This window comes from Dendroctonus ponderosae, unplaced genomic scaffold, assembly GCF_020466585.1.
Source record: "Dendroctonus ponderosae isolate FM_Combo_2020 unplaced genomic scaffold, Dpon_F_20191213v2 Dpon_F_20191213_5, whole genome shotgun sequence".
Lineage (NCBI taxonomy): Eukaryota > Metazoa > Arthropoda > Insecta > Coleoptera > Curculionidae > Dendroctonus > Dendroctonus ponderosae.
The window spans coordinates 1,960,910-1,988,761 of NW_026018715.1; the positions used below are offsets into that span (position 1 = coordinate 1,960,910).

The 27,852-nt window shown below is 33.3% G+C and overlaps 1 protein-coding gene across 2 annotated transcripts; it reads right to left on the bottom strand.

The window, feature by feature from the left end:
- Window positions 1-968: 968 nt before the first annotated feature.
- LOC109544382 (zinc finger protein 91) lies at window positions 969-27,852 on the bottom strand. 2 transcript variants are annotated; one of them, XM_019914521.2, is made up of 5 exons: window positions 27,176-27,852; window positions 11,300-11,458; window positions 11,085-11,238; window positions 10,706-11,026; window positions 969-5,700 (listed from the first exon to the last, which is right to left on the bottom strand). In XM_019914521.2, the coding sequence occupies exons 1-5, from the start codon at window positions 27,332-27,334 to the stop codon at window positions 2,402-2,404; spliced, it is 4,092 nt and encodes a 1,363-aa protein (XP_019770080.1). In that variant the 5' UTR covers window positions 27,335-27,852; the 3' UTR covers window positions 969-2,401. The 2 variants fall into 2 exon arrangements, with proteins under 2 accessions (XP_019770080.1, XP_019770081.1); XM_019914522.2 differs by lacking the exon at window positions 27,176-27,852 and adding an exon at window positions 19,092-19,258.

Genomic DNA, 27,852 nt, shown 5'->3' on the forward strand with positions numbered 1-27,852 from the left:
AATTTAAATATGGAAAGATATTTACGCTTTTTACCAAATGAACTTAAGACATGTTGAATAGCTTTCCGTTAGCATCGTTATCGAAAATCGGCATATTTTCAACATGATAGTGCACCTTCACACAACTCACGAGTTGAATGTGAAGATGCCAAAAAATGACTGGACGCAAACGAAAGTCAATTTGAACATTTAGTTTAAACGATTTGTTAATGTTTTGTGTGATAATATAGTTCTTGTTTCCACAGCCTACTACACATTTTTTATCTTCTCTTGAAGTTTTACGGCAACAAAAGGAGAAAAACATACATATATCGTTAAATTCAGAAAAAAATAAGGATTTTAAAAGGCCCACAGCCAACTATAATTCCCATTTAAAAAACCATAGGTTTATTTTTTATCTCGTAAATCAAGTTGACTATGATAACGAGGGCTAGTTTATTGGATTCAACGCAAAAAGTTGTACTAAGGGCAGTTTTAACTTTTTGTCTAAGTTAAGCAATTTACGTGATAATTAAAAGTGTCGATTTCCTGTCTATTCAGGATATTTGAGGAACCAAGTCGGGTACCTAAATTTTCAAAACGGTAATGAATAGGTAATCGAATTCTGCCCAATTTTGCCCATTTAACGGATTCTCTATCTTTAAAAATGTTGAAGTTACCCATGCAAAGATTCAGAAAATGGCCACTTTTTTTTCACCATTTTACTGATTTTACCTTTTGATAAATAAGTTGTTCTTATTGCAAGATAAGAGCATAAGATTGATTATCAACCTGTAATAAATGACGTGAGGAAATTCTGTTTGAAAAATTTTTTGAGGCGAAATACCCAACAAATAGTTTATGGAAAAATAATTTTTGATGTCTGAATTAATAAAATGGAGCGATATTCCTAAATGTTGATTCAAACTTTGTATTTGGGGATCCGGTGTTGCAAGGTCTACTGTTATTCTAAGAAAACTAAAACAAACTACAATTATCGTCAAATTTATTACAAAAATAATTAACTAAATTGGATTTAATCCGACAAAAAATACACAAAACGAGCAAGAAAAGTTCCCTTATTCAACGCAACCTATCAACCTGCTTCTATACACAAATATATACAAGGTGTAACAAATTAGAGGTTCTTAGTGCCTGAAAGTGGTTTAAATAAAGGCAATTTACGGATCCTGATATTTGAAAACATATTTTTAAATAATTATCACACTACTAGAAAAGTCACGAATTTCTCATGTAATTCTTTTTTACTATTAGAAGTGTAATTGTGTAACTTGTCCTGTATACCAATAATCAAATTCAAATCAGGAGTACATAGAGTTTTGTATATTAAAATAATAGTTGATGTAAACAAACCGTAAGTTACACAACAAATATTTTACAATGGCTTTTATAGAGTCCGCCGTCGTGGTGGGAAGAATTGAATTACATGATTGAAATTAAACATTTTTCTAGGCAAAACAATTTGAATTATAACCGAGAGAAAAGCCAAATGCGAATTTGTTGTCAAAAATATATATACAGTAACTTAAATGCGATCCTTAAAGAAATATTTAGTTCTTTCCAATCTAATCTCTCGCTAATAAAGCCAATCCTGGAAATTCGATTATCATTTATGACGTTCCTAAATTAAAGTAACAGCTATTATAAAAATTATTAATGCATCTTAAACAAACGATGTACTTGAAACAAATTCTTAGGGTGTAGAAGTACAGGTCAGAAATTCTTAAACCCAAGATCAAAATACTTTATATTTTAACAACTGTGACCCCACTACTTATGTCCTGTACTAGAAAAATCATCAGGAAATCATTACATTTTTTTCGTTGCTTTACTACGTCCACGAAGGAGCATCTGGAAAAATTTGTCGATGTTGATAAAAGAATCTACGAGCAAACATATAATGGAATAGTATCTAACAACATAAATAAGAAAAGAAAATAAACAGAATGCATGGAAAAACTACAACAAAAGAATTATTTTCAAATTTTATTTAAATTAAGTTTGAAATTCCTCCGCTGAAACGCACCGGAACTGAATTCTGTAGATATTCTATTAATTAATAAAAAGAATGAACTATTTACATTGAAACTTAGCATTAAGTACTTAAATTGTTGCTTTACATAATAAAAACTAGTTGGCAAATTTTAATTATTAATATTTCAGCTAATTTTAAAATATTTCTTATATAATTTATACTCGCTCGTATTTTATAGAAATTATTTTTATTTGTTAAATGCAGTTTTGTCACTATGTGTACTTTAAAAGCTCAAAGTGTTTCAAATGAGATATCGCAAAGTGAGAATCTTTTAACCAATGGAGAAAAATTAATAGTTATAATTATTTTGTATTGCATTTGATTTCAGGCTAATATTATGTTTAAATAGATCATATAATAATATTACTAAAACGGGTGGGCATTAATTGTATGCATTCTAAGATCCTTGGGATAGTTGAAGCACTTATTGCACAAAGAACACACATATGTTTTTCCAACACTTTGAGATGGAAATTGTACAGTTGAAGTTTTTTGCTTCTGATGCATTTTCAAGTGGATAGTTAATGAGCTCTGTTTATCAAAGATTCGATTGCATTGGTTGCACTCAAACTCTGTTTTAACGTGCTCTTTATGATGGTGTTTAATGTGTGTATTTAGAGTATCCTGTCTACTAAAACTGGAACTACACCAACTACAAAAAACTCTTTTTGAAGTACTTTCAGCGGGAGTTTCAACTACCGTTTCAACACTTTGAATAATCGGCGTTTTCAGCTGGCGTTCATGTTGCCTTTGGCGCTCTAGAAAATCATGAAAACGTTTATGGGTTTCGTACTCGTCTTGAGTAGCAAAATCTTTATTGCATATATCACACCTTGGAACCAGCATGAGTGCATCTAGGTTTCCATGCTTTTCCAAGACGTGAATCTGCAATGCAGTTTCGTTTGGCAACTCCACTAAACAAGTGGAACACTGAAATTCAGGAACTTCTATCGGTTCCGGTTTAATTTCCTTGGCTGCTTCTATTTTTCTTAAGGCTGTCTGTCTCTTTGCTAATCTGGCAGCAGATTTAGCTGCTACTGAATTAAGTGGTAGTTCTTGTACACCTCGATTACCTGATCTTTTGTGCCAACCTGAGTGTGCCGTCATTGCACCATACGTGGAAAAAGTCTTTTTGCAAATTGAGCATGCAAATAACTTTTCACTATCTTTCACTTTTACTTTGTGTTTGAAACTTTCGTCATGCTCTAAATTCATATGTTTGGTTAATTCGTTCACAGAACTGAAGTACGTTTTACAATATTTACAAATTAAAGTTTTTGACCTCGATTTGGTATGAATTTCTTTGTGAGACTTTAGCTCTGCTCTAGAGCTGAAGGAATCTTCACAATTATCACAAGCATACATGACGGCTGAAATAGTATCCATAGTACTTTCATCCATATCCATTTCGCTAGCCGCAGAGAGCTCGTCTGGAAGCTCATCGCTATGCTCTTCAGATTTGTGCTTTTTTAAATCCGCATGGCTATCCAAAGCCAGATGACAAAGATCGCAAAGTACCTTTCGGTTCCTTTTGGTGCTCGCCTTCGAAAGACTATGCGACTTCAAGTGTTCTTTTAGTCTGCCTTTGGTAGCGAAAACTTTGAAACATCGGTTGCATGTATGATATGATTCTTCCGCATCTGGTTCTTCCAACAGATCGACTTTCTTTTTGTCTACTTTTTTTTTCTTCAGCTCTCCTAGAGTAACCCGTTCATGCATTTGGGTATGTACATAAAGTCCCGCTCCAGAATTACACATTTTATCACAATACTCGCACTTTTTAGGAAAATCGTCTTTCAGTTTATCTGTACGGCTCAGGTTCATCCTGTTGTGCATTTGCATGTGAATTTTATAAGCAGAACCAGTGGTGCAACTCTTCCCACAGAGTTTACAGGTTTTCGGATACTCAACATTTTTCAAGAAACTGGCACCGTGTTTGTTCAGTACATGTTCTCTCAAAGACTTCGGTGAGGCAAATTCTCTATCACACGGATCACAAAACAGTTGGTCCGAAGTGGCTTTGTTATTGAACTCCTCATTTAACTCAGTTACTTCCAATAAAGGTTCCAGCTCGCTTACATTTTCCATAGAACTGCTAGCAGCTGATAAGGTACTAGAATCATGTTGTAACATTTTGTGCCTTTTCAAATCATCCTTGTTGTTGAACAAATCGTCACACATCGTACACGTAATCATATCTGACTCGGCTGGTTCAGCACTTTCTTCCGTTGGACTTAACATGGCCGATCTATAGACTTGGGTCTTAGAATCCCTAAATACTTTAATGTTTAAATGTACACTTCTATGTTGATCTAATTCGTTTTGGAATTGAAACTCCTTGTCACATTCAGAACATGCTTTAAGAGAATGTTTCTCTTTTAAATGATCTTTCCATTTTGAGGCCGGATACACCCCACCACAATCCGGACATGTGTATAAATCTTCATTTTCAGCTTCGTTCTCTATTTTGGGTATTTCGACTTCTTTCTTTTCTATGTGGGTTCTGTAATGCCGCATCATATTATTTACACTAGAATATTGTTTTCGGCAAACAGGACATTTGCTTGGCGCTTTACTATTACTTGAAAGGTTAACACTTCCATCCAGTTCAAGCATTCTTCTGATTGCACTCGTTGGAATGTCCTTAACATCAGCAGGAATTTCTTTGTCGTAAATATGCACAACAACGGGTTCTTTACACGATTTCTTGCGCTCGCGTTTACCTTCCAGTACGTTAGCTTCGTCATCTGCTTCTTTGTGCCGAAATGCTTGACTTCGGGGCACATACGTGTTATCTTGAAGTAATACAAAACCCTCAGAAGAATCGTGTTCTTCTTCGGCATGCTTTATAAATTCCTCGATAGTGGATGTCGTTTTAAAGCAAATGTCACAATAGTAGGACACTGTACAAGAAGTGTAACAATGGGTTTTGTATTCCTCCAATGAATTAAATACAAAACGACACGAACAGTAAAACGGGGGCGACCCGCGAGCATGATAATCATTGACATGCTTGCAGAAATCTTCGTGGAACGAAAACAAAAATTTACACCGGTTACATTTAAAATTTTGATACAATCTTGACTTAAGCTGGCTTCGTTTCCGTAAGTTGGACAACTTCTTTAATGCGTCTAGTTGTGGTTGAGGACACCTGGAATGGTGTTTTGTGAAAGTCGAGCGATCCGTCAGCGATATCATGCAATTATAACATGTAAACAATGGAAACCAAATTCGTGTTTCCCTCAAATGCGATAAAAGATTTCGCATGGTTTTGTGTTGCACATCATGGCAGGCGCACTGCAATGTTTGGAACATCGATACCATTGCTTTGCACTTTTCAAGATAGCTGATCTCAATTTTAGACAGGTTGTGAAATTCGTTAGGCGTAGAGTCTTTTTGGATAAGTTTCAATCCAGCTGCAAACTCTATTTTTTTCTCATCTTCTTCAAATTTCATGAGCTTTTCTTCCAGCTTAGTTTCATTAGCGGGGTTCGTTTTTTCTGGTTTAGTTTGCGGTTCAGATTGCTTTTGCTCCACATTGTACTTTTCTTCAGATTGTATTACATTTCTTTCAAGAATTGGTGGTCCTTCATCGATATTTGCAGATTCGGCTGATGATTCTAATGAGTCTCCACCAGGGATCAGTAAAGCTGTTGTTTCTTCAACTGAAACAAAAAATGGTTCTGATAAATATTTGAATAACAACTTAAATAAGTTGGAAATACAGGGCTTTCATTGGAAACGCCCCATTTTTAAATGGACACTTACCACGGCGGCAATTTTTTATTTGTGACATTGATATTTGTATTTGTAAATGTCTATTATATAATTATGGAAAGGCTCACTCTTCAACAACGTTTACAAATAATTCAAATTTTTTATCAAAAGTCGGGTTCTGTTACTCATATTTTACGTGCATTAACTCCAATTTTTGGTCGTTACAACCGTCCAGATAAAAGAACAACCAAAGGTTTAGTGATACAGTGAAACAAAATTTACACTTTATGGTGTTACTATTCCAGTGAGACAAGGATCTGCAAGAGGTAAAACAAATATTGCTGCTGTACCTACGTGAAAGTGTTCCTGAAGATAAAAACTTTATCGATTTCTCGTCGTTTATAAAAACAAGGCATCTCCAAGACGTCTTTGTGGCGAATTTTACGAAAAGACTTTGGATTACATCCATACAAAATCGTTAGAACGCACCCAACAACTTAAAGCGACTGATCATTTAAAGAGACGTGAGTTGAGTAATTCGTGCTTAGAAAAAATCGAAAATTATTCAGATTTTCATAAGAAAATTATTCTCAGCGATGACCATTTCTGGTTAAACGGCTATGTGAACAAACATAATTATCGGATCTGGAGGGGCGACAAACCGGAAGAATATCAACAACTGCCACCTACACCCCGAAAAACTGGCTGTAGTATGGATTTGATGCTGTGGATTATTGGTCCTATACTATGCAACGGACTTGTTTGTTCTGTTCACAACGATTTGGTGATTGAAGAGTGGAAGTAACAAAAGGGGCAAGTGCTAAAGTGTATGTTTCAAGAAAATTAAAAAAATGTGCAAGGAAACAAGGCACTTGAGGGAGCTACATCTTTGGCATCACTAAGCTTAGCATGATGATTAGCACATAGTACTTTCGTAAAGGTATTATTGCTTATGGACTAGCTCCTGGCGCGTTTAGACCGGGTGGGCTTCTACGCGCAAGCCTATGCGGATGACGGCCAGTAATCAGAGTACACAATTCAGGAGAAGTGGAAAAGTGAATTTCGAACAGACGTGCAATTGTAAAAGTAAAAATTTTTTAATGTGTGCTTATTTTAAGTGCATTTTGTTAAACTTGTAACTAATTTTTTCTGGAACTTTTCGAAAAACACGTAACCAACCAAATGTTCGGTATTTAAGTGGCACCCAGTAGAGCCAACCAATGGTGCCAAGTTTAATCCGAGTCCCCCGAAATACAGAATCCAAGAATAACATACTATCGCTGATTCTGATTCCGAAGAAAATAATACCGAATATTGGGAACGCATGGAAAATTATTAGGATTTTAGTTATTCGGAATATTCCGATAGTTAGGTACTCCCAATCTTGTTTACTAAACCTTACTAGAAAATGATCAACAAAAATATAGCCCACTTGAAAGTTACGAGTGTTTTTTAACTTGAATATAAACATGCTACCGACGGCGCCAATTTCTTTTTAATAAACAGTTTTTAAAGAACTTTTTATTTAAAATTTATCGGGGATCCAAATGATATACCCAAATTCATAATACATGGAGTCGCTAATTCACTAGCGTTTTAGAAATATTAACTATACAGGGTGTTTGGAAAGTAGATGCATTCCTTGCAGGGGGTGATAGTGCAATTAATTTTGGGTATATTTTTTTAATAGACCAGGTTCCGAAAACCATTAGTTTCCGATCTACAGGGTGTTAAAGTTTTAATAAAAATAATGTTATTTATTAATATTTCGAAAACCGCATGGACTATTATAATGAAATTTGACAGGCTTAGGCAACTAAGAACAATACACGTTTTTCGATAAAAATGTTGTTTCTAGCTTTTCCAGTGGCGTGGCTACAGGCACGTCTGTGGATAATTTTAAATAAAAAAATGTTACGCCACTGATTTTTCTAAAAGTAAATAATACTTTTCAAGTTCCTGTTCAATTTGGAAAAGAAAAGGTCTCTTGACTTTTTTTCTACGACGTTCCCTTTGCGGGTAAACAAATTAAAATCGATTTATTGCACAGCGTAATCGGGTTTTTATTAAAAAGTTGGCTCTGCACTAGTTTTTGTCACTGATTGACAAAAGCAATAATTGCTGTCATTGCGAGTGTCTGAGTAACTTTAGTTGTCACCTTCTTTTTGCGATTTATGTAATTTCGAGTAAGTTCACATAAGCTGGAAACTTTATTGGTTGAAATGGCTGAGTTTTCCAATGCTGAATATGCAGATATTCTTTACATTTATGGACTTTGCGACAAAAATAGTGGCGGCTTCCAAATATCAGTGTCTTTGCAAACACCTACCGAAAGGTCAGTGAGTCAGGAAAAGTACAAGGTAGGCAAATTTACGTAGGAGCAAACTGTAAGGGAGTACCTTAATCAGCGTTTTCCTAATCGATGGATGGGGAGAGGACGCCCCATATAATGGCCTGCCAGAAGCCCAGATTTAACTCCGTCAGACTTTCACGTATGGGGTAGGATAAAACAGTTGGTTTATGCCGGAAAAATACATACAAGGGAGGAATTAATACAGCGCATTACAGATGCCGCTATTGCACTTAGACATACATTTTCGGCTAGGGTAACCCGGACTGAAATGGAGAATAAAAAGGAGGGCACATGCATGCGTTAGAGAAGGTGGCTTCATTTTGATCAAGATCTTAAGTAGTTAAGAGTTAATGAATAACATATTTTTTTTCCGTATCAAAGCAGGCTGGGTGCTCATTTCAATACTAAGAATAAGTAAAAGTTTAATTAGCAGGTAAATTCATCTAATAGGCAAAAAACAAATAAAGAAACTCTAAGACTGATGTCAACTGAGGCTAGTAATAATTTATGTAATAAAATTGATACTAGATTGTATGCTGCGCAATTTTTGCTGTCTTTATACTAAACCATACTTAACTATAGCCCGATTAAGCTATGCATTGATTTAAATTTGTTTACTCGCAAACCTGACGTTGTAGAAAAAAAAGTCAAGAAACCTGTTTCAAATTTAACAGGAACTTGACAAATATTATTTATTTTTAGAAAAATCAGTGGCGTAACATTTTTCTATTTAAAATTATCTAGACGTGCCTGTACCCACGCCACTGGAAAAGATAGAAACAACATTTTCATCACAAAAGGTGTATTGTTCTTAGTTGACTAAGCCTGTCAAATTTCATTATAATGTTCCAATCGGTTTCCGAAATATTAATAAATAACATTTTTTTCTTAAAACTTTAACACCCTGTAGATCGGAAACTAATGGTTTTCGAAACCTGGTCTATTAACAAAATATATCCAAATTTACTTGCACTATCACCCCCTGCAAGAAATGCATCTACTTACCAAACACCCTGTATAGTTACAGATTTGCGGGTGTTATTTAATCTAATTAGGTATGCGAGAAAAGGATTGTATCGGGATATGCCCATCTTTCTTTTCAATCATGGGAGTAAACCATATTTATAACTTTAATGTTTTTTGCAGGTGCGACAAAATAATTTCATGAAAATGTATCACTTCGTATTTTAGTTATTTTTAAGAATTAATATTTTTTAGTACTGTTCTCTATTTCCTAATTTTCCCCAAATAACACCTCCAGAACACTGACGCCAATTTTAAATAATTTGAATAGATTGATACCTAAGATCTCTTAATTTTTTTCTCATTTTCAGTTGTGATTAACAATTCATTTTAATTATATTTATTTATTATACAGGGTGTCCCGGAATATGTAGACATGCTCTCGGATTTGTACGGGGGATGTTAAAAAACATAACAAGTTTCTAAAAAAAATTTCAGGAGGGTCTCTTTACGGAGTCTCTAAAGGAGCGACCTGAGAACAACTTAGAATACTTCATGCAAGTTAATTATTTTTTCATAAAATGAACAGTTATCATTGCTCTTAAAAAGGACCCATAAAAACACTTTTCGCATTTCGGTTTGCCAGCGGTGGACTAGGTGGAGCACAATAATAGTTAGATTATTTACCTTTTACAATGAAGACACGAAAATAATGTGTGTATTTAGATAGCTTTACCCTTAAAGTAAAAAATACACTCTTGATTCATATCGATAAACAGAACGGTTTACGATGAAAAAATATTTTATTGAATACGGATTTTAATGCATGCGTTGGTGGGCCATGTTTTTCGTCATTAAGTCATTATGAGTTGGTTTTTTAATGTACAAAAGTAAGGTAAAAATTATTTTTGACTGTCAGTTAGCTACAGAGTTTGCTACTTTTACAACTTATTGTTGTTACAATTTATACAATACAATATTACTATTAATTAAAATTTATCTTATTCTAAAATTCCATTTCTTTCGTAATGGACTTTTTGTTTTCAGAATATGTTAACATGCACTTAATGTATTATAGACTTGCAGCATGTGATGCCGTAGGAGGCAACAGCCTCTACGCGGAACGATTTTTACGGACTTTTAAAAGACGCATCGTTGGCAATACGACAGGCGATGGCGATTCATGTATGATGGGGCACTTTCAGCCTGGCAGTTCGAGAACACTTAAACACGCAATTCGACCAACGTTGGATAGGAAGCGGAGGACCCTTTAGATTTTTTGGGGGGGATATTTAAACACTTTAGTGTATGCCAATCCTGTCGCCACTAGGGAAAACTTATTAGAAAGCATTAATTTTCATTGCGGCCAAATAAGAACCAATGTTCAAGCATTGTGGAGAACGAACAATCTACAATTCTTCGAGCTAGGGAGTGCATAAGATTGGAAGGAGCTCATGTTGAACATACATACAAAATTGTTCAGTAAATACGTATTCAATAAAAATATTTTTTTCTCGAAAACCGTTCTGTTCGTGTCGATATGAATCAGGAGATCTTTTTTATATTATTTTATATATATATTATATTTAAATAGTGCAAAAAAACTTATCATTAAAGAACATTAGAGAAAAAATTACCTCTTGTTAAAATTGGAATTTCGGTATCTGCTTCTTCAAACTTATTAGTCTCAGAATTACATTCATCTTTCCTGTGGCTAGTTACATCACAAGAACTAGTCGTATTTCCATTAAGTTCTTCTGGTTTTTTCTCAATTTTCTGAATTGAATCTGCATCAAGTCGTTTAGGAATTTCAATTGGAGTGATCAGCTTAGGCTTCGCCTTTTTGATTTCCGCCATTTGAAATCTTCGTTCTTTCTTCAGGTGCATCATGTTTTGATGTCGTCGGCGATTTTGAGAACTACCAAACATCTTACCACAGTCTGAACATCGCCTGTCGTCTGAAACCAATACACAATTACATTAAGTAATTTACTTAAATAATTGAAAATATCGTACCATCAGTTTCTACCACACTTAAATCTATGTCGTTGTCGTACTGATAAGCAGATACATCTGTAGAAGTATATTCATCATTTTCACAAGTTACCTCAACTTTAACTGGCAGTCCGGATTCAAAAGGGTCCAGAGATTCTGTTTTTATGTTTAATACCTAAAGATAGTATCAAAATTAATCAAAAGTTGCATTTAAATTTATTTATTATATTTCTTACAGCTTCATGTAATTCTATCCCATTGGACTTGCTGATATTTAGCCATTCTGTCAATTTGGTTTGATTCTTATGACATTGTTTCTTGTAGGCAAACCATGTATCCAGTCTGATAATGCAGTCATTACAGACCATAGTGGATATCTGGTCGAATTTGCTAACCTGGAACAAATGAAAATTTCATGAAAGAAAGAACATATAAATCTACTTAACTGCGAAAAAGTTTGTTGACAATTTTTCCAGTCTCCCAGAAATATTGTGCATGAGTCTTATCCAACTAAATTTCGTCCAGCAATTCAGCTTATCTGAACTAATTAAGCTTACTTGGCAAGTGAATTTTATTTAGATGGACAAACTTCAAGACAAACTTCAAACACAAGACATTCGTGAAAGTAAATAAAATAATGCATCTCTAAACATAGCTCTGACAAACTTTCTTAGTTGCAAGCAATCGTTTAAGTGTCCAGATATTAGTAAAATATTCATCGAACTCTACTGCTTCCACTTGCTGCTCATATCAACAGTTTATGATTGCTTACAATTCATTATCTACCTACGTAAATTGCCTACTTAAAAATACTAATAACATCAAAATCCAAATAAATTAACCCGTATGTTAGAACTATTTTCAAGACAAAATTTTTAGCATTTCCTATAAACAATGATATAACAATACGGAACAAATTTACATCGAATTGTCTTTGACTAACGTTTGGCACACGAATCCAAGAATACACGCAATTTTTCTCAACCACTGCAACTTTTTAAGTAAAAAAAAAAGGAATATGTACAAATATACTGTTATACAGGGTGAGTTTTCTTCGATGACGAGTACAGGGATTTTGGAAACTACAGCAGATTTGAAGAAGATTAAGTGAGCAAAGAATTGCAATTTTGAATGTTCAACTTGAAACAAATTTTATTTCCTCTCTTGACAGCTGCCACAAGAAATAAAAAACTGATTTATTGCAGATTTTTTTTAAACCCCTAGCTCTGTTAATATTAATATAAACTGCATTTCAAATAAATTGAGAAAAGTCTTGAAAATTATAGTTTCTATAGTTCAATTTTAATTATTATTAGTAAGTTTCTATTTAAAATAAAGTTATTGCCAATTTGACGGTAGTTGCCAAAATAAATATTGAAGCATACTGTTAATACTTGAAAAAATAAATTGAAGAAATAAAAATCATTCGCAGTCCCTTCATTTTCTAAAAAACCTGACTATATGATATATCACTGAAATCGTCAATAAAATGCTATATTTAATAAAGGCTTAATCGGTCTTAATTTGTAAACATTTTTTCGGGCATTTTAATTGCAATGCAATTTCCTACAACTTTTCTATTTAATATTTTTCTGTCAGATTAATATTGACGGAACTAGAAGTTATTTAAAAATCTGTGGTAAATTACTTTTCTTCAAATATCTTTTGACAGCTGTCAAATTTTGAAAAACTTAAATTAGTTTCGAATAGTACATTCAAAACTGCAATTCTTGTGCATTTAACCTCCTCGGATTTGTTGTAATTTCCAAGATCCCTGTACTAGTCATCGAAAAACACTCACCCTGTATATACAAATATTAGTTGTATTCATGCAAAGATTTCATACTTATTCATACACATTGTATGTGCTTTTCATAAAAATGTAAAACATTTTAGTAGAAGGTAGCGCTTTCAATAGTATCTATATTACGGCCCGCAAGACGAAAGTTGAAGTTGTGCCACTGCTTAAAGTTGACGTGATGAGTCATGCACGTCTTGCGTATCTTATACTATTTTTGTTGACCTTCGGAGGAAATTAGCCAGGAAAAGTATAAGGTTTTTATATAGTTGTCAAAACGTCAACGTCAGCGTGCGTAGTGGTGAAAGTTATTACTTTCCACACGGAATGAAGAAAATTTGTAATGGGTAAAAGTGATGCTATCGCCATCGAAAACAGTGGCGAAAGTACGAGGATCAACAAAAATTGTATACGGTACGCGAGATGAAACTCGAAGTCCCGCCACTGCGTGCATGATTCATCACGTCAACTTTAAGCAGTGGCGGAACTCTGACTTTCGTCTCTTGTACCGTAATATACTATGAATAATAGGCGGAACGGTAAATAGTCATTGTAATGAGTACAAGTAATTATTTCGCTATCGAAAACAGTGGCGAAATTGTGTACTTTCCAATAGGGGATCAAGAAAAAATATTTTAACACGTCGAAAATTGGACCGTTGGGACAAATATATTTCTGTATGATTAAGAGGAAATAGTAATAAGATATAATGTTACTTTAATATAAAAAACATTTATCTAAGATTCAAGCAAAAAAACAAAAATAGTGATACTTTGGTGTATGCGGCCAATGGGATCGAATTTTCGCCTTCAGGCCACATAAAACAAATGTGCTTCCACGCCGATTCTTCGACTTCCAAGTGGAGACCGGCTCATATCCAGCTCATAACCATATACTATAGCCAGTCTCGACTAGACTCGGTTTCAATTTGTACACAAGATGCTGTACCATTTCAGCGATTATAATATGTTGTCCAACAACTGGTTGCAAAAACTGACACCTTCATTGGACAAATTGAGAACTGAAAAACTCGATTTTACGTTTCAGGAAACGTAATTATCGACGAGACATTGGTTCAATTTTGAGAGCGACTAAAATTATGGTTTATAATAAATAAAAAATGGTGTGCGTCAAGGGACGCTCGACAAAAGTGATAACTTCATATATTTATAGAAGCCATAAAATATCGAACTTGTCTAAAGGATGATGGCAATAATAATTTTATTTTATAATTTTAATATTATTCTTGGTTTAATAATTTATATGATATAATATACTTTTGTACCTTTTGAATGTAAAATATCTTTTTTATTTGCGTACATTTAATATTCTTCAACGAGAGGTTGTACATATTGCTCTTCTTGGGTTTGTGTAAATTCTTCTTCTTCTTGAGTTTCTGTATTTTTTAGTCGTAATTTCTTATTTGCTTTGTATAATCTTTGACGCTCCTTTGTAGAAAGCTACTTTGAGTTGATCTATTACTGAATGCTAATTTTTAGCACGAAATCGTTTTTAGCGTTCAGCATTACTTAATACTTTCCGCTGCTTCAACTTGTATCTGAATAGAACTAAAAAATCAATTAATTTTGGTGATTTGAAGACGTTCTATCTGTTTAAAATATACGGTAAAACGAGGAAGAGCTAAAGAGATAGGTTACACTTGACACACTATATGTATACATACATAGTGTAAGACATCGCGCGTAGATTAAAAAAAATATATTATAACTGAACTAATCCAAGACTAAAAAATTAAACTAAATTGAGAAGGTTCAATAATAAAGGAATCAAAACGTATATGAAGGAAACGAAAATTAATTTTTATGCGTGGTAAACACAATTAATCATTGAAAATAAGCCCTAATAAATTTGTTTTACATATTTTGCAACTATAAGCTAAAGAGAGATTCGTATCGTCTCATCTAAAATCAAGAATGCTTTGCGTGATAGAAAATAAAAAGACGGAACCCATGTTTAATGAAATAACCGAAGAAAACTCAAATATTTTTTCAATGAAATTCAAAACATATTTATTATATATTATTACAAAACAGTAATGATTTTTATAATTTTATGTTAAATATGAAAGATTACAAAATAGATATATAAATATTGATTATTTGTTGTTACAAAATAAAATAACAAATAATAGAACATAATATTGCATTAAAAGTTATTAATAATAGTTGTCACTTTATTTGCACTTAATCTTGAGCGTTTTTCATACATTGACCCTGGCTTCTTTAAAAAATATCAGCTCAACATCTGGTTTAACAATTGTCTCCGATGAGAATCACTAAACAGCATATGGACTACAGACGGAGGGTAAGACATAGGGAATCGGTACCGGGATTCTATCGATACGATTTAATTTAATTTAATCTTTTCTTGATACGAATTTGCGTCGGCAATCAATCAGGCGATTTAAAATAGATCCAACAGTTTTTCAAAAACTTTATTGTAGTGGATCTTAGGCACAATTTTGTTGCATAACATCGATTGTTAGTTCTTAAAACAATATTTAACAGTACACGGCAATGGGCAATTTCATTTGCAATGATAAATACCCGGTCATTTCAACATGATTTTCAAAAGTTTGTAACCCATTTTTCTGCAAATTGCATTTAAACTCCTTTAGTGTGTATAATTGTGTGTGTACTTTAATTGGAAAATAAAAAGAACGCGAAACTCGAACATGCATATAGTACATGAGCACCCTTACTTAGTATTTGCAGTATCTGCAGCTTCTCCCTTGTTAATTTGTTGATTTATTGTTATCAGCGTTATAAAATAAACTGCACCAAACACAACAATATTACACTCAGTAATTGATATATAAAAATCACCGTCAGTTTAATAACGCAATCTGTATTTGAAAAGTTTATCAGATCTACAGATGCACCCGCACTAAGAGAAAAATGTCGAATTCAAAGTGCATATGTGCGTCCCAAGCCTCAGGCGTGAAGAAGCCGGAGTGGAGCCGCCGTTACCGAGAAAAATCTGTTCACCGTTCCATAAAAAGTTATCACTTCAATAAATTAAATGAACAAAGTGATTTTAGTTAACATCCCTACACAGAGTAATTTGATGTAAAAGTTCAAACTGATGGACTGCCATCAGATCCCTGCAGATTCCTAAAATATCAACTGAATTTTCAATTCGCCTCCACAAATAATGTTCATTATTTACGGTCATTGAGTCAATGAGTATACCCTCAGATTAACCTCTTTGAGTATACATACACTACATTACCCTGTATAGTGCCCTCATAAAAAATGAAGTGGAGTTAAATCAAGGATTACCAGAACATCAGTTTCTCTACCGATTACCGATCCATCTGTGTGGGTAATGTTAATTCAAATAGTTAGGTACATGCTGCTAAAATGATTTGATAAGACGATTGGAAAGAAAATTCAGTGAATATTTTTAGGAATGACGAGGAACTGGTGACTAGGGTCTATTTTAACTTTTTACTTTGAATTAGGGATATTAACGGAAATCACTTCAGACGTTTAATAAAAGCAATTAGTTAAAAAAGCGTTTTCAAATAGTTACCGAGGTATTCAAATGTACGAATAATTCCTTAACTAGAGATGCAGTGATCCTTAAGCCCCCCGATACGATATTTCGTTCAGATAGTAGCATTATAAGCAAAATAATTAATTTTTCTATTTGTTTTCTAAACTTTGGTATAATTTAGATTAAACCTTCATGTTTTTACCTCAGAAGTATGATTTTGTGAAAACTTTTTACAGACACTCATAAAGCGAAAGCCTGTTATAGTACATTTCTAAGGCAAAGTTTTAAGTGGAATAAAAACTATGCGTTAGAACTCTTAACAGGAATGTGCCTCATAAATGCTTACATTGCTCAGCAACAAATAACTATTAAAAATATGTAAATCATTAAACTTTGAGAAAAAGTTGTTGTAAAATACCTACTACGGAGAAATAAATAGAATATTTCACTCCAATTAAAGTTGAGCCCGAAGAAGCTGGGAGGCTACAGTGGAGGATATTGGTCGAGCTAACAGAAGACGTTGTGTTATTTGCTATGCGAATATTAGTGATCAATGTGCGAACCTAAGGAAGTCTAGAAAAACAGTAAAACTTCCCTTAATTGCTCAGTGGCAATAAATATAACTTTTTATTGTTTTTAAGCGCATGGGGCAACAAAACTCTAAAACGTTAAAACAAAACTAAAAAATTATTTGTAGCAAGTACATACATTTTTCATATAAGTGTACTTCTTGTAAGTCAATCAGTAAATTAGTAACCACAAAAAACATTCATAATTGAGTTTCCAATTTTCCACATTTACAGGGTAAATGAAACTCGCCTTTTCTTATTTGGGCTCTCCTTTCTGAAATAGTCTGTCATGAAAATGACTTTTTTTTCTAAACCACTGAAACAGAAACTTGAATTTTGGTTCAAGTGAACAGCTAGTGGAATTATGTTCTATAATGGGATTCCTTTATATTCAACGCATATCCTTGAATAAAACAAATTTACACTTCTTATTTTAATGCTCCCATTTCTTTTGAACGCCTTTTACCTGTTTGTGTCCTTAATAGTAAACGAAACCAAATTTTTATGCTTCAAAGTACCAGTTCAAACGGTCCAAAATAAGGCATTATGTGAAATAGCCAATGCCCCATGGTTCGTCAGAAATAATGATCTTGACAGAGACCTTGGAATCGTGACTGTTGAACAGACAATCAAACGGTATGCTAGGAAACACCAAGCTAGACTACAGCTACATCCGAACGCAGAAGCCCGAGTTATACGCACTACTTTTGTACACCTCTAGTATATCCTTAGCTTAGTCAGTTGCAACCTCAGTACTTATATATTTGCTGATTGTGCTTTTATTGTTTACTTTCGCAGTTGTATGTATCAGTTGCTCTGAATAAAATTGTCTTTGTTAAAAACAGTTTATTACGGTGTTGATTCATAATTCCCTCCAGCTGCTAGATGATCAGAATTTATACCGCAGATTGAAGAGAACTAAGCCCTTTGAATTGATAGTGTTTTAAGGGCAGAGCATGGTGTGCGTGTAAATATTGTCTGTCTCCTGTAAGGCTAAAGCTTGGAAAGTCAATGGACTGACTTATTTAACTACCCTAATTTTAAGATTACAGATAAAAACTGATGGTTGATCATGCTTGACTACTTTTAGTAAATAATATTAGTAAATAAAAAAGATTACCAGTTCGAAACTTCAACCCACGAATCATGGATAAATCGGTCGATTGCGTAAAGTGCAATTAAACCATTTTTAGATGCGATTAAATTAATTCGTCGATTTTGACAAAAAGTTGACTATTGAAACAATTGCAAAATGTTACAATCATGAAGGATTACATGAAACAGAGAATGGGTTTGCTGATTCTCATAAATGATAAAAAACAATAAAACAGGACGATGCTGCGCTAACCCAAAACGATATTGTACCTAAAGATTTCTTTGCATATGAATGGCACTTATGACTTAGTGGCTTGTTGTGGAAAGTCGAAAGTGTATCTTCAAGAGCTAATATAATCCAAGTTAGCTCTAGGAAACACTTTAAAGGACCTCTTCTTAGAAATAACAACAGTTTTGCGCACTTTGTACATATTTCACTTAATCAATACAACGCCAATTCAAAGAAACAAGGATTAATTGAAAAATATCAGTTGAATGTCTTTTCTCGTTTTATACCAGCCAGATTTGACCCAGATATCCTGAAGTTCAAGGCAATGCTGATGTAAAACATTTCCGATTGGTTAGAATGTTAATGAACTTGAATGCGTTACTAAACAATCATAAAGTCTGTGTTTTTAAAAATACAGAGTATTACAAAAGCGGAATAAAGAACGCATTAATTTTAATAATACCGAGTTTAATTGACAAAACAACCTCTATCTGTGGACATCACATCTATCTGTGGACATATCACATCCTCTGTGGACATTTTCATTGTAAAGCTAAACACATCATCGGAGTTTTCTAGATTGATGACGGGTTTTCTAGCGGCAAACATCACGCGATGTAGTACAAGAACATTTCAACGACTTCGACAACGAAACCTCGAACAAAATCGATATTAGAACGTCTTCCAGGCAAAAGATACAGAATATATGTAAACTGCTTGGCTACACAAAGGATATTTTATTAATAATAAGATGGATCTTCGATTGGAATGTATCAATAGGTACATAAAGTAAACAAATGAGAGTAAGTGGTGCTTACCTGTATTTGCAATAGCAGCGCGATTTTATGTTGTAGAAAGTTAGAACTTAATGCGTCATCGAAAACACGTTTTAGATGATCAGTTTTATCAGAAAGGCAAAGTCGACAAATATCTTCTTCAAGATTAATGCGCCTTCCACTCATTCCGTTTTGATTTCAGTTATATGCCCATGAAACTATTATTGTACAAAAGCGAATATGATGACCTGGTTTCCTCAAAATAAAACCGGGTATACTAACGACGAAATGAGACATATGTGAACATTAATCAAGATGAAGATTTGAAAAATCTTGTCGATTGCCGCCAACGAACAATATGAACCGAAACAAAATGCACTGAAATCAAGTGGCTTTGGATGATTTTGTGCTTACTGGTAAAATTCGCAACTGTGCGTCGAGAATACGAGTATGAGATGGAAAAACAAGTGAACGATACGGCGCAATGGATCCTCTTGAAGGTGCACAAATTACAACAATTCGGAACAGACAACAGATTCGGAATTAATTAAAAAACAATAACATCATAAAAAGATGTTCTCATTGCTTGTCGAGTACAGTTTTCCACTATTTTCGTAATCAGCTACTAGATTGGCAGAAACTCTCTGATTTGCATGATTAATAAGTATATGCACATTCGATCAAAGATAAGAAGGTTATTAAGGATAGCGTTATAGAAGATTCACATTGGGTTGGCTGGTCGATATTTGTGCTATTTAAACACCATTAAAAGCATGAATATTTGCATCATGTTTCACATAGCAATAATTTTTATATCGAGAGGTTTATTACAGGTTGTACAGGTATTTTGTCACAGGTCTATCTCAGTAACAAATTATAAAGGAAAAATTCAGGCGAAAAATGTTATTACCGGAATAGTCATGAAAAATTTACAAAATAACTTACTGAAGCTTCGAAGTGCCCTCACATTTGGCAAAATTTGGACTTTATCTATTAGGCTTTTAATGCATTTGTTCAGATCGTAAACTTGGTAATAGTGAGGAATGGACCTGAAAGGGTCAGCATTTCTACCGCTGTAATTTCTAAACTATTTTTTAACGTTAGTAATCTAAGATCATTTGTAATAGAAAGTGTTATTATTTTTAAAAACATTTTTGGATCAATATACATGGGTTAGAACACGATAATTTTTATTATTTTCTAATGCGAAATGCGTTAAACGCATTTCGATTTAAAATTTTGTTAAAAACTTATTGCTGAAAACAATACTTAATGTTAAGCGTGTAATTGAAGTAGTAATGTTATCTCCGGTTTCGAAAGTAGGTATGTGTAATCTGTATAAATAATTTTGGATTTATTAGTCATGTCTTGCTTTTTGTCTTCACACTTTCTAGATCTCGGCTGCAAAAAAATTAATCTGAAACATGCTTAACTCCCAATCGAGAAACTCCGACCAAGAACAGAAAATTTATCACTGCATGACCAAAAAAACTATTTTTTGAGACGACCCTGCAATTAAAACAGATGGCCGAAGAAATTAAAACACCGTTTCCAGTTATTTGGTTTATCTCTATACGGTTGGGGTTGGGACCCCATAAAGAGCTTTTCCGTCCAACTAGGAGCATGCCAAACAAAATTTTGCTTTTAACCCTGTAAAAATGTTAATTTTGCTGTGTAACGTTAATTTTTTTGAACAGTTTAGTTCGTTTTTTTAATATTCTTCTTCTACCAAGAATTAAAATAATTTTCATCGTTTTGTGCAACCTGTATATTTAACGTTGTCGGTAATTTTTTTCTTTAAGTACGTTCATTGCTTCAGGTCTAGTTATTTCTGCTGTGCTTAATTGTAATTTGCTTTTCTCCTTTGTTTGTTTGGTTGCTTTGGCGATCTTTTTAAGTTTTATTATTTCAACTATTTTGATGCACATTACATTTCGGGATTTTTGGACGCCTGTATATTAATTCAAATTCAATTCGCAATCAAATTCACATTCAAATTTTATTTTCCGCGTTTAAAGGAAACCCTTCCAAATATTATCAAGGGAATAATATACCTACTATAATACATCAACTAAAGCTTTTTCCACCAAGAGGCTCACGATAATGGTGCATATCAAAAACATCCAATGTTGTAGTAAGTATAATTATTCATGCTATCAAGCAATAACTTCTTTACGTATTTTTAGTATTTGCAAACAAATAGCTAATTATGTAACTTTGTTGACTGTTTTACTGAATAAAGTGGTTGATTACATTCTAAGTTCGGGTTATATACTGAAGATTGGGAACGATAGTAGCATGCAAGTACAGACTGTTTTCCTTTAGGATGCAAGGTTTCTGCAATATAATAAATATCCATTAAACGATAAGCACTTTCCGATATGCAGCTTCCTAAACGTAAATATTGCATTAAGTAGATGTTTTGAGCTTGAACATTTCCAAAGCGGTTGATAAATATGATAATACATATGTTAAGTCTCTATGACTCAAACGAAGTGATTAAATTTGATGTATGATTGAGTGATTTGATAAAATCAGTTTAAATACTTAATTAACTTGTCGATCAGGGCAGTTTAATAAAATTTCTTAACAAGCATTAAAATGCAAAAAATAAGACTATTTAAAAAGAACTAACAAAAACAACTTAGTTATAAATTAAATGCTCTATGTTGTTAATTTTGTTCAATACATTTTGGGTCCGTTTTACACCGCGAAATTAAGTCTGCGTAGGTATTAAATTTTGAAAGAATGTCGCTAAATTCTCAATGGAAGACCATTTAAATTTGTGAAAATATACTCTTTGTGTATTTTTTTAAATTTAATTCATCTTAGCAAAACATATCAGAGCACCGAATTGCTTATATGTACATAACATGACTTTCATGAATTTAGACCAGACAAAAAGTAACATTTTAGAACACTCAACTTGTCTATAAGGCCCTTGATTAATAAACGCCCCTCACCTCTAGGTGCATTTGTTTATTATTTAACATAAAACGTTTTACATCAGTACTTCCTGCTTMATTTTTAGTCAATATAAGCGTATTTAAAGCATTARATTTAATTAACCGATTCTAGAAACTGAKYGTTCCATTTCCTCTTGATGGGAGAATTTTAAATTTCAGCRTCTCTCGAGGCGTATTAGCCTTACCAAAGGTTCTAAATTAGTTTTAARAAGAAGRCGGCTTTAGAATGCAATCACAAGACTCTGACAAGATTTTGWACCAAGSTAATAAAAAAACTGAGAGTGTTGTAAGATGACGGCAGTAAGAAATCGACAATACTACAAAATATTTTTTACAACTAAATARGTTTTTAAAAACTATTAAGAGWAATCGATTTTCATACGATTTATTTAAGTTTAGATATATTASTTTCCGTTATASAGAGTGTCAAACTTTATACAGTGTTGTTCAAGACAGATTGGAAACCGTTGGAACAATTTTAATGAAATTGTACACATTTTATGATAGTTTGCTTCACGACAGCGTTTTTCAGTAAAAATATTAAAATATGTTTTTATACAGGGAGTTACAAATGAGTGTTAGCATTGGTTGGAAGCTTGTATATCGTTCGACTCGAGATGCGAAGTCGGTTAAATTAAATTAGGGCCAAGTTGTGCATTTTAATGCATAACCAAAATTAGGTGATTGGTCCGCCGTCGTACGAACTGATAGATCTCCAACCAATACAAACACACACATGGCACACGGGCTTTAACCGACTTCTTATACTCTTGTGGGTTATAACATCCCAATGCAAACAYCTTGATTAYTGTATGGTAGGAACCCTGTAGGTTGAAAAGAAAGTTTGTATTTTTTCAGAATTATAACAATAATGCGATGGACTCAAAACGTTTTGTATACAACTGTAAAAAAAGTRAAAAGTAAAGATAGGATAAAAAAACCTATGACCAATACAAAATAAAGCCGCCTGATTCTGTTATRAACATTATATAACGACTCCTTATMGAAAATGGAAATTTACATTGGTTTTCCAGTAATTACYATCATAAGTTCTCAAACTAATTGAGCAAACGAGGAAATTGCTGATGCAGTATTGTATGCAGTACTCGGTAAATTATGTACAGAACTTATTTAAAACACKTAAATTTCGACAGSTTTAATTGTTACAAAAATTGARAAAAAAGTATCATCTAGTTACAATCGCCTTATCACTAAGACTGCATTTCAGCCAGACGCAATTCAGCATCTTAGTGTCTATTGTTTAAGATTGTTTTCCTTAACATGCAAGCCCAAGATTATATTCATTCTCATCCTGTACTCGCTTCAATAAAGTCGTTTTTTAAAAACACGTTTGTTCGAGACCACATAGTAWCTATCTAAACGTTTTTATGATCAGACACTTTTAACATATTTTTGTTATATAAACAGAGGTTCGTTTCCTTTTTCGTTTTAATATATGTATTTCCAGGTTGTTAATTTTTTTTTATAATTTGGACATAAAAAAGTGTGAATTCCACTTGAAACAGTTTTGTAATCGATTTTATTTTACGATACATACAGTTATTTGTAAGTGTGTAACCTCCAGAGTAATTATATTTTTATTGTTCTTAATAATTTTTCTTGACCACTTTTTTTTAATGAACCATGTGTGTCAAACTTGGTTAGAATTGCTTCGACGGTTCAGATATAAAAATAGTGTTTTTAACTCCATGTATTCGATATAAAAAGGAGGAGAAAAAGGACTAATGTTTATGACACACCCTGTATATAAGTGGAATGCCTCAACTTATTTCAGAAATTACGAAAAACAAATTATTTGATTCAAATTAACTGATTTGAACATTTCGACATATGTGAAATACGAAAAAACTTAGTTTCAGGTCAAGAGTAAAAAAGAGAATAATCGTTTTACTTTTCTGAACTGAAAGTGCTGGACATTCTGCTGAATTTTTTTAATTTAAAGAGAATGCTTTCCCTGATAAATATTTGCTTAGTTGAAATACTTACAATATAAACCAACTTTTACGTTTTACATGAAAAAGTTATTAAGTGTTTTATGTAGAATTGTTTGTGGTTTGACTTCATTTTGGAAGTATCTAAAAAAATGCGATAAGCAGTCTTCTTTGGTGCATTCACCATTGTACTCAGTCCAATCCAAAAAGATCATACAATAACGTCTGGTTTCAAGCTCTAGGCTATTTTTACCAGTAAGGGCGTTACCGATAGTACAATATTAATTGGTGATCAAATCACAATAAATGATCAGGTTATCCGATTTCTAAGTACTGATTTTAATAGGCCATCGATTTTCTAGATTTTGAGTATAATACTTACATGTATTTAGCTAATCGAAGTTTTTAAATTACCGATATATTATTTTCGATTAACATCAATGCTTGAAATATAAATTTTGAACTTTGAACACATCTGTGACTACAAAAAATGGGTAAAAAGTTAGAGATAAAAAATTAATTTAATAGAAAATCAGAGATGCCAGGCAAGAAGTCGGTATTATCTGAGAGATTCTTAAGTTCTGTAAATCAAACAACTTTTTGAAAAAAAGTTGATCAATTGCATCAATTTGGGCTTTTTGTTCATTGTTCAAAAAACTAGTCAGTGAGTAAGTTCAAGGCAGAAAATGAGAAAAGTAGATCCTTATCAGAAATATGTTTAAACGTTTGATTCTAGTTCGACCTTAAGATCCAAGCAGATTTATTGCCTAACTGCTCCGAAAAGTATGAAAAGGGTCTACGAGACCTTTTGAACACTTTTGGCGTAGAATTAACAAGTCCGGAAGATTTCTACTTGCTTATGAAATTATCACAATAAAATACTGAACAAGTTAAACTGAATTGAAAACAAGTTTTAAATTAATATACAAGCTCCATCCACTTAAAATCCCACTATTGGTATTTTTTTTATTAATAGATTAAGTGAAAACGCGCAATGTCACAAACAAAAATAATTTTTTTATTAAATTCTCTATATGTATTCTATTCAACGAACGATCGCTTTAACACATAATCTTTGAATCATAAAACTGTATTTTGTTTTCTTTTACAATGCAACTTGAAGGCTGACTTTATTAATAAGAATAATATTATGGTAAATAAAAATAAAGTAATAAAATGGATATTAATTAATAATAATAAACTAATAGGGATGTTACGAACCACGACGAGATATTCTAGAACGTTGAGATTGAAAAAAATGCCCTAGACACAAGCACAGGTTATCGAATTATGGAAATCGCAAAAATATTATTCACTTTTAAACTAAGCTTGACAACAAATGGAGGCTTGGAAGCAGGAAAAATTGGCTCTTCAAGAAAGTCAAACATGAAATATTATCTAAACTAAATTAACCTAAAACCGACACATTATACTAAAATGTTTAAATTGCATTGTCTAGTTTAAAAGCTTGGTAAACATCACTGCCTTGAAAATCGTACACTATGAATATTTTGATCAATAAATTACTGGACAAGTTAAACTGGATTGAAAACAACCAATAAACTAATTTGCAAGCTGCTTCAACGGAATTTTGAACGTACACATTGGTATTTGTTCTATTGATATTAGATCTTAGAGACAATTTTCGTATCGAATACTCTCRATATATTCTAGTCAAAGAACGACTTGATTAACCGTAACCACCTTTAGGATAAACGACTGTTTTTTTTTATTTCACTGATCAACTTCAAAGATTAATAAGAATTACTAATAACGTAGAGTTATTTGGGAACAGCCTGTATAAAAAACCAAAAAATTRTAGTTCTTGACATCCCCACAGGTTATTGAATTTGGGAAAATGCAGAAACATTTTCATYAACATCCCTAATAACAAAATAATGCAACTATGCCGAACATCAATTGGTTAGAAAGAAGAAAAACTAGCTAGTGAGAAAAGTTTAAAAGAAAATATTCTTGGTATAGGTAGGGTTATTCAGAATTTAATTTATTATTTATTTATAGCTGCAAGAAAAATTGTGCTGCGGCTTTGAGTGGGACAGTTTAAACAGGACAATATTTCTTAAAGCTAAGGCTAAGGTTTTAACAATATTACACAAATTAACTTCTGGATAAACTGAGAAAAGTTTGAATTTTATTGGAGAATTTAAGAACTCTAAATAAATAAAATTTTATTATTTGAAAGCTTGCTAAACACCACTTTGTTGAAAATGGTGGTTTCGGAATAATGAAGGAAAAAATATTTGTCGTAACTGCTTCAACAAATTGTGTGCTATTTAATCGAAAAATTAGTTTATCGACCTTTGTGAGTTTTCTATCAAAGCATCATCTGGTCGGGAATCAAGTCGGCCCGAACCATCAGATCGCGAAGATCAATATTATCTTTTACCGGGCGTTTTATAGCAAAATATTACAGATTACCACTTGAAGATTTGTTTAATTAGGCACATTCCAATGTTGCTTTTAGTCCCCCATTACCAACAAAGGTTACTTAGAATATGCCATTAACTAATGTGAGTCAACAAGATCAATGAATTGCAAATGTACTGTAAGCTAAACATTGAACGTAGTAAACTGGGGATAAAATATGATTTATTTAAAAACTAACTTGACTTGCCGACTTTTTGCATTATACTGATGTTTTACATCTGGGCTGTGGTTTAATTTTAGATTTGTCGCAGTGGATGATATTTAACTGTTTTAAAAGAAAAGTCATGTCATATTAAATGGTCATAACTGATAAGTCCGCTTTGTCATATTAGACAAATTGGTGCAAATGGTTGATGAGAAAGTATGTTAACGAAATAATGAGATCGGTCGTGTGGGTTAAAACGCGATGAGATCGAGTGAACTGCATGCTTCAGCAATGTTTCATGAAAATTTAGCCGAACTCGACCAAATGCCATAAGAATTGTCGATGGAAACAGCAAATATAGCCCCAGGTAAAGAATATTATTGGATTTCAACGCTTCACCGTCAGCCATTATGCTCCGAAACAACGTCGCACGCCGACAACAGCATGAACCTGGGCTGGAGATTCGAGTTGGCGAGCAGGCTTCATAAGGTCGAGTTTTATCGTCTTTTAAGCGTCATCATCGCCTTATTGATGTACAGGTTGATGAAATTTGTTGTGGTAAAAATTAGATTCCACGGTCGCAACAAGATGATGATAAATATTGGATTTTCTTACCTGAACTTGAAGGAGCAGCTCAATCTTCTGGGATAACCGGCTTGGGGCGAGTATTTCGTCAAAAACCGATTTTAAAGAATCAGTTTTATCCGAGAGACAAAGCCGGCAAATGGCGTAAATATCGCATGGATGTCCTGAACCAGATGCTTGGATATCCATGTCGACTAATGAAATGGTTCGAGCAATGTCCTTTTATGAACACGAACTGCATTCACTAGACTCAGTTTATCAAGCTGATTTTGAGATTTTCTCGTGGCCGATGACGGACTAGCTTTATCAATGTTTGCAGTGCCCGTGTGCTCTCCCCCACTTACTTTTCCATCGGAAATTAGAAAAGCTGGAACTTGGAAAAATGAACTAAAGTTCTGGAGGAACTGGACGAGCCAACTGATGTTACTGATGCACTGTCGCCGTGTAGGAAATAAACTGATTAAGCATTACAAGTTTCGACTGCTTACGATTTCGACTTTACTGGCGGTGTCGGTAAATAAGGACTGCAGACGGATGGATTGTTGACTGGCTGCCTGAACAATTTCTATTCGGCATGGTGTGCCCTGAGCATGAACTGTACTGTTCTAGCAAGGTTGAAATGGAAACGTTCAACATGCTGATGTCGATACTCCATTTCCTACATGTAGCACATCATCATGTTCAGACTGAATTAATGCCATTGATAA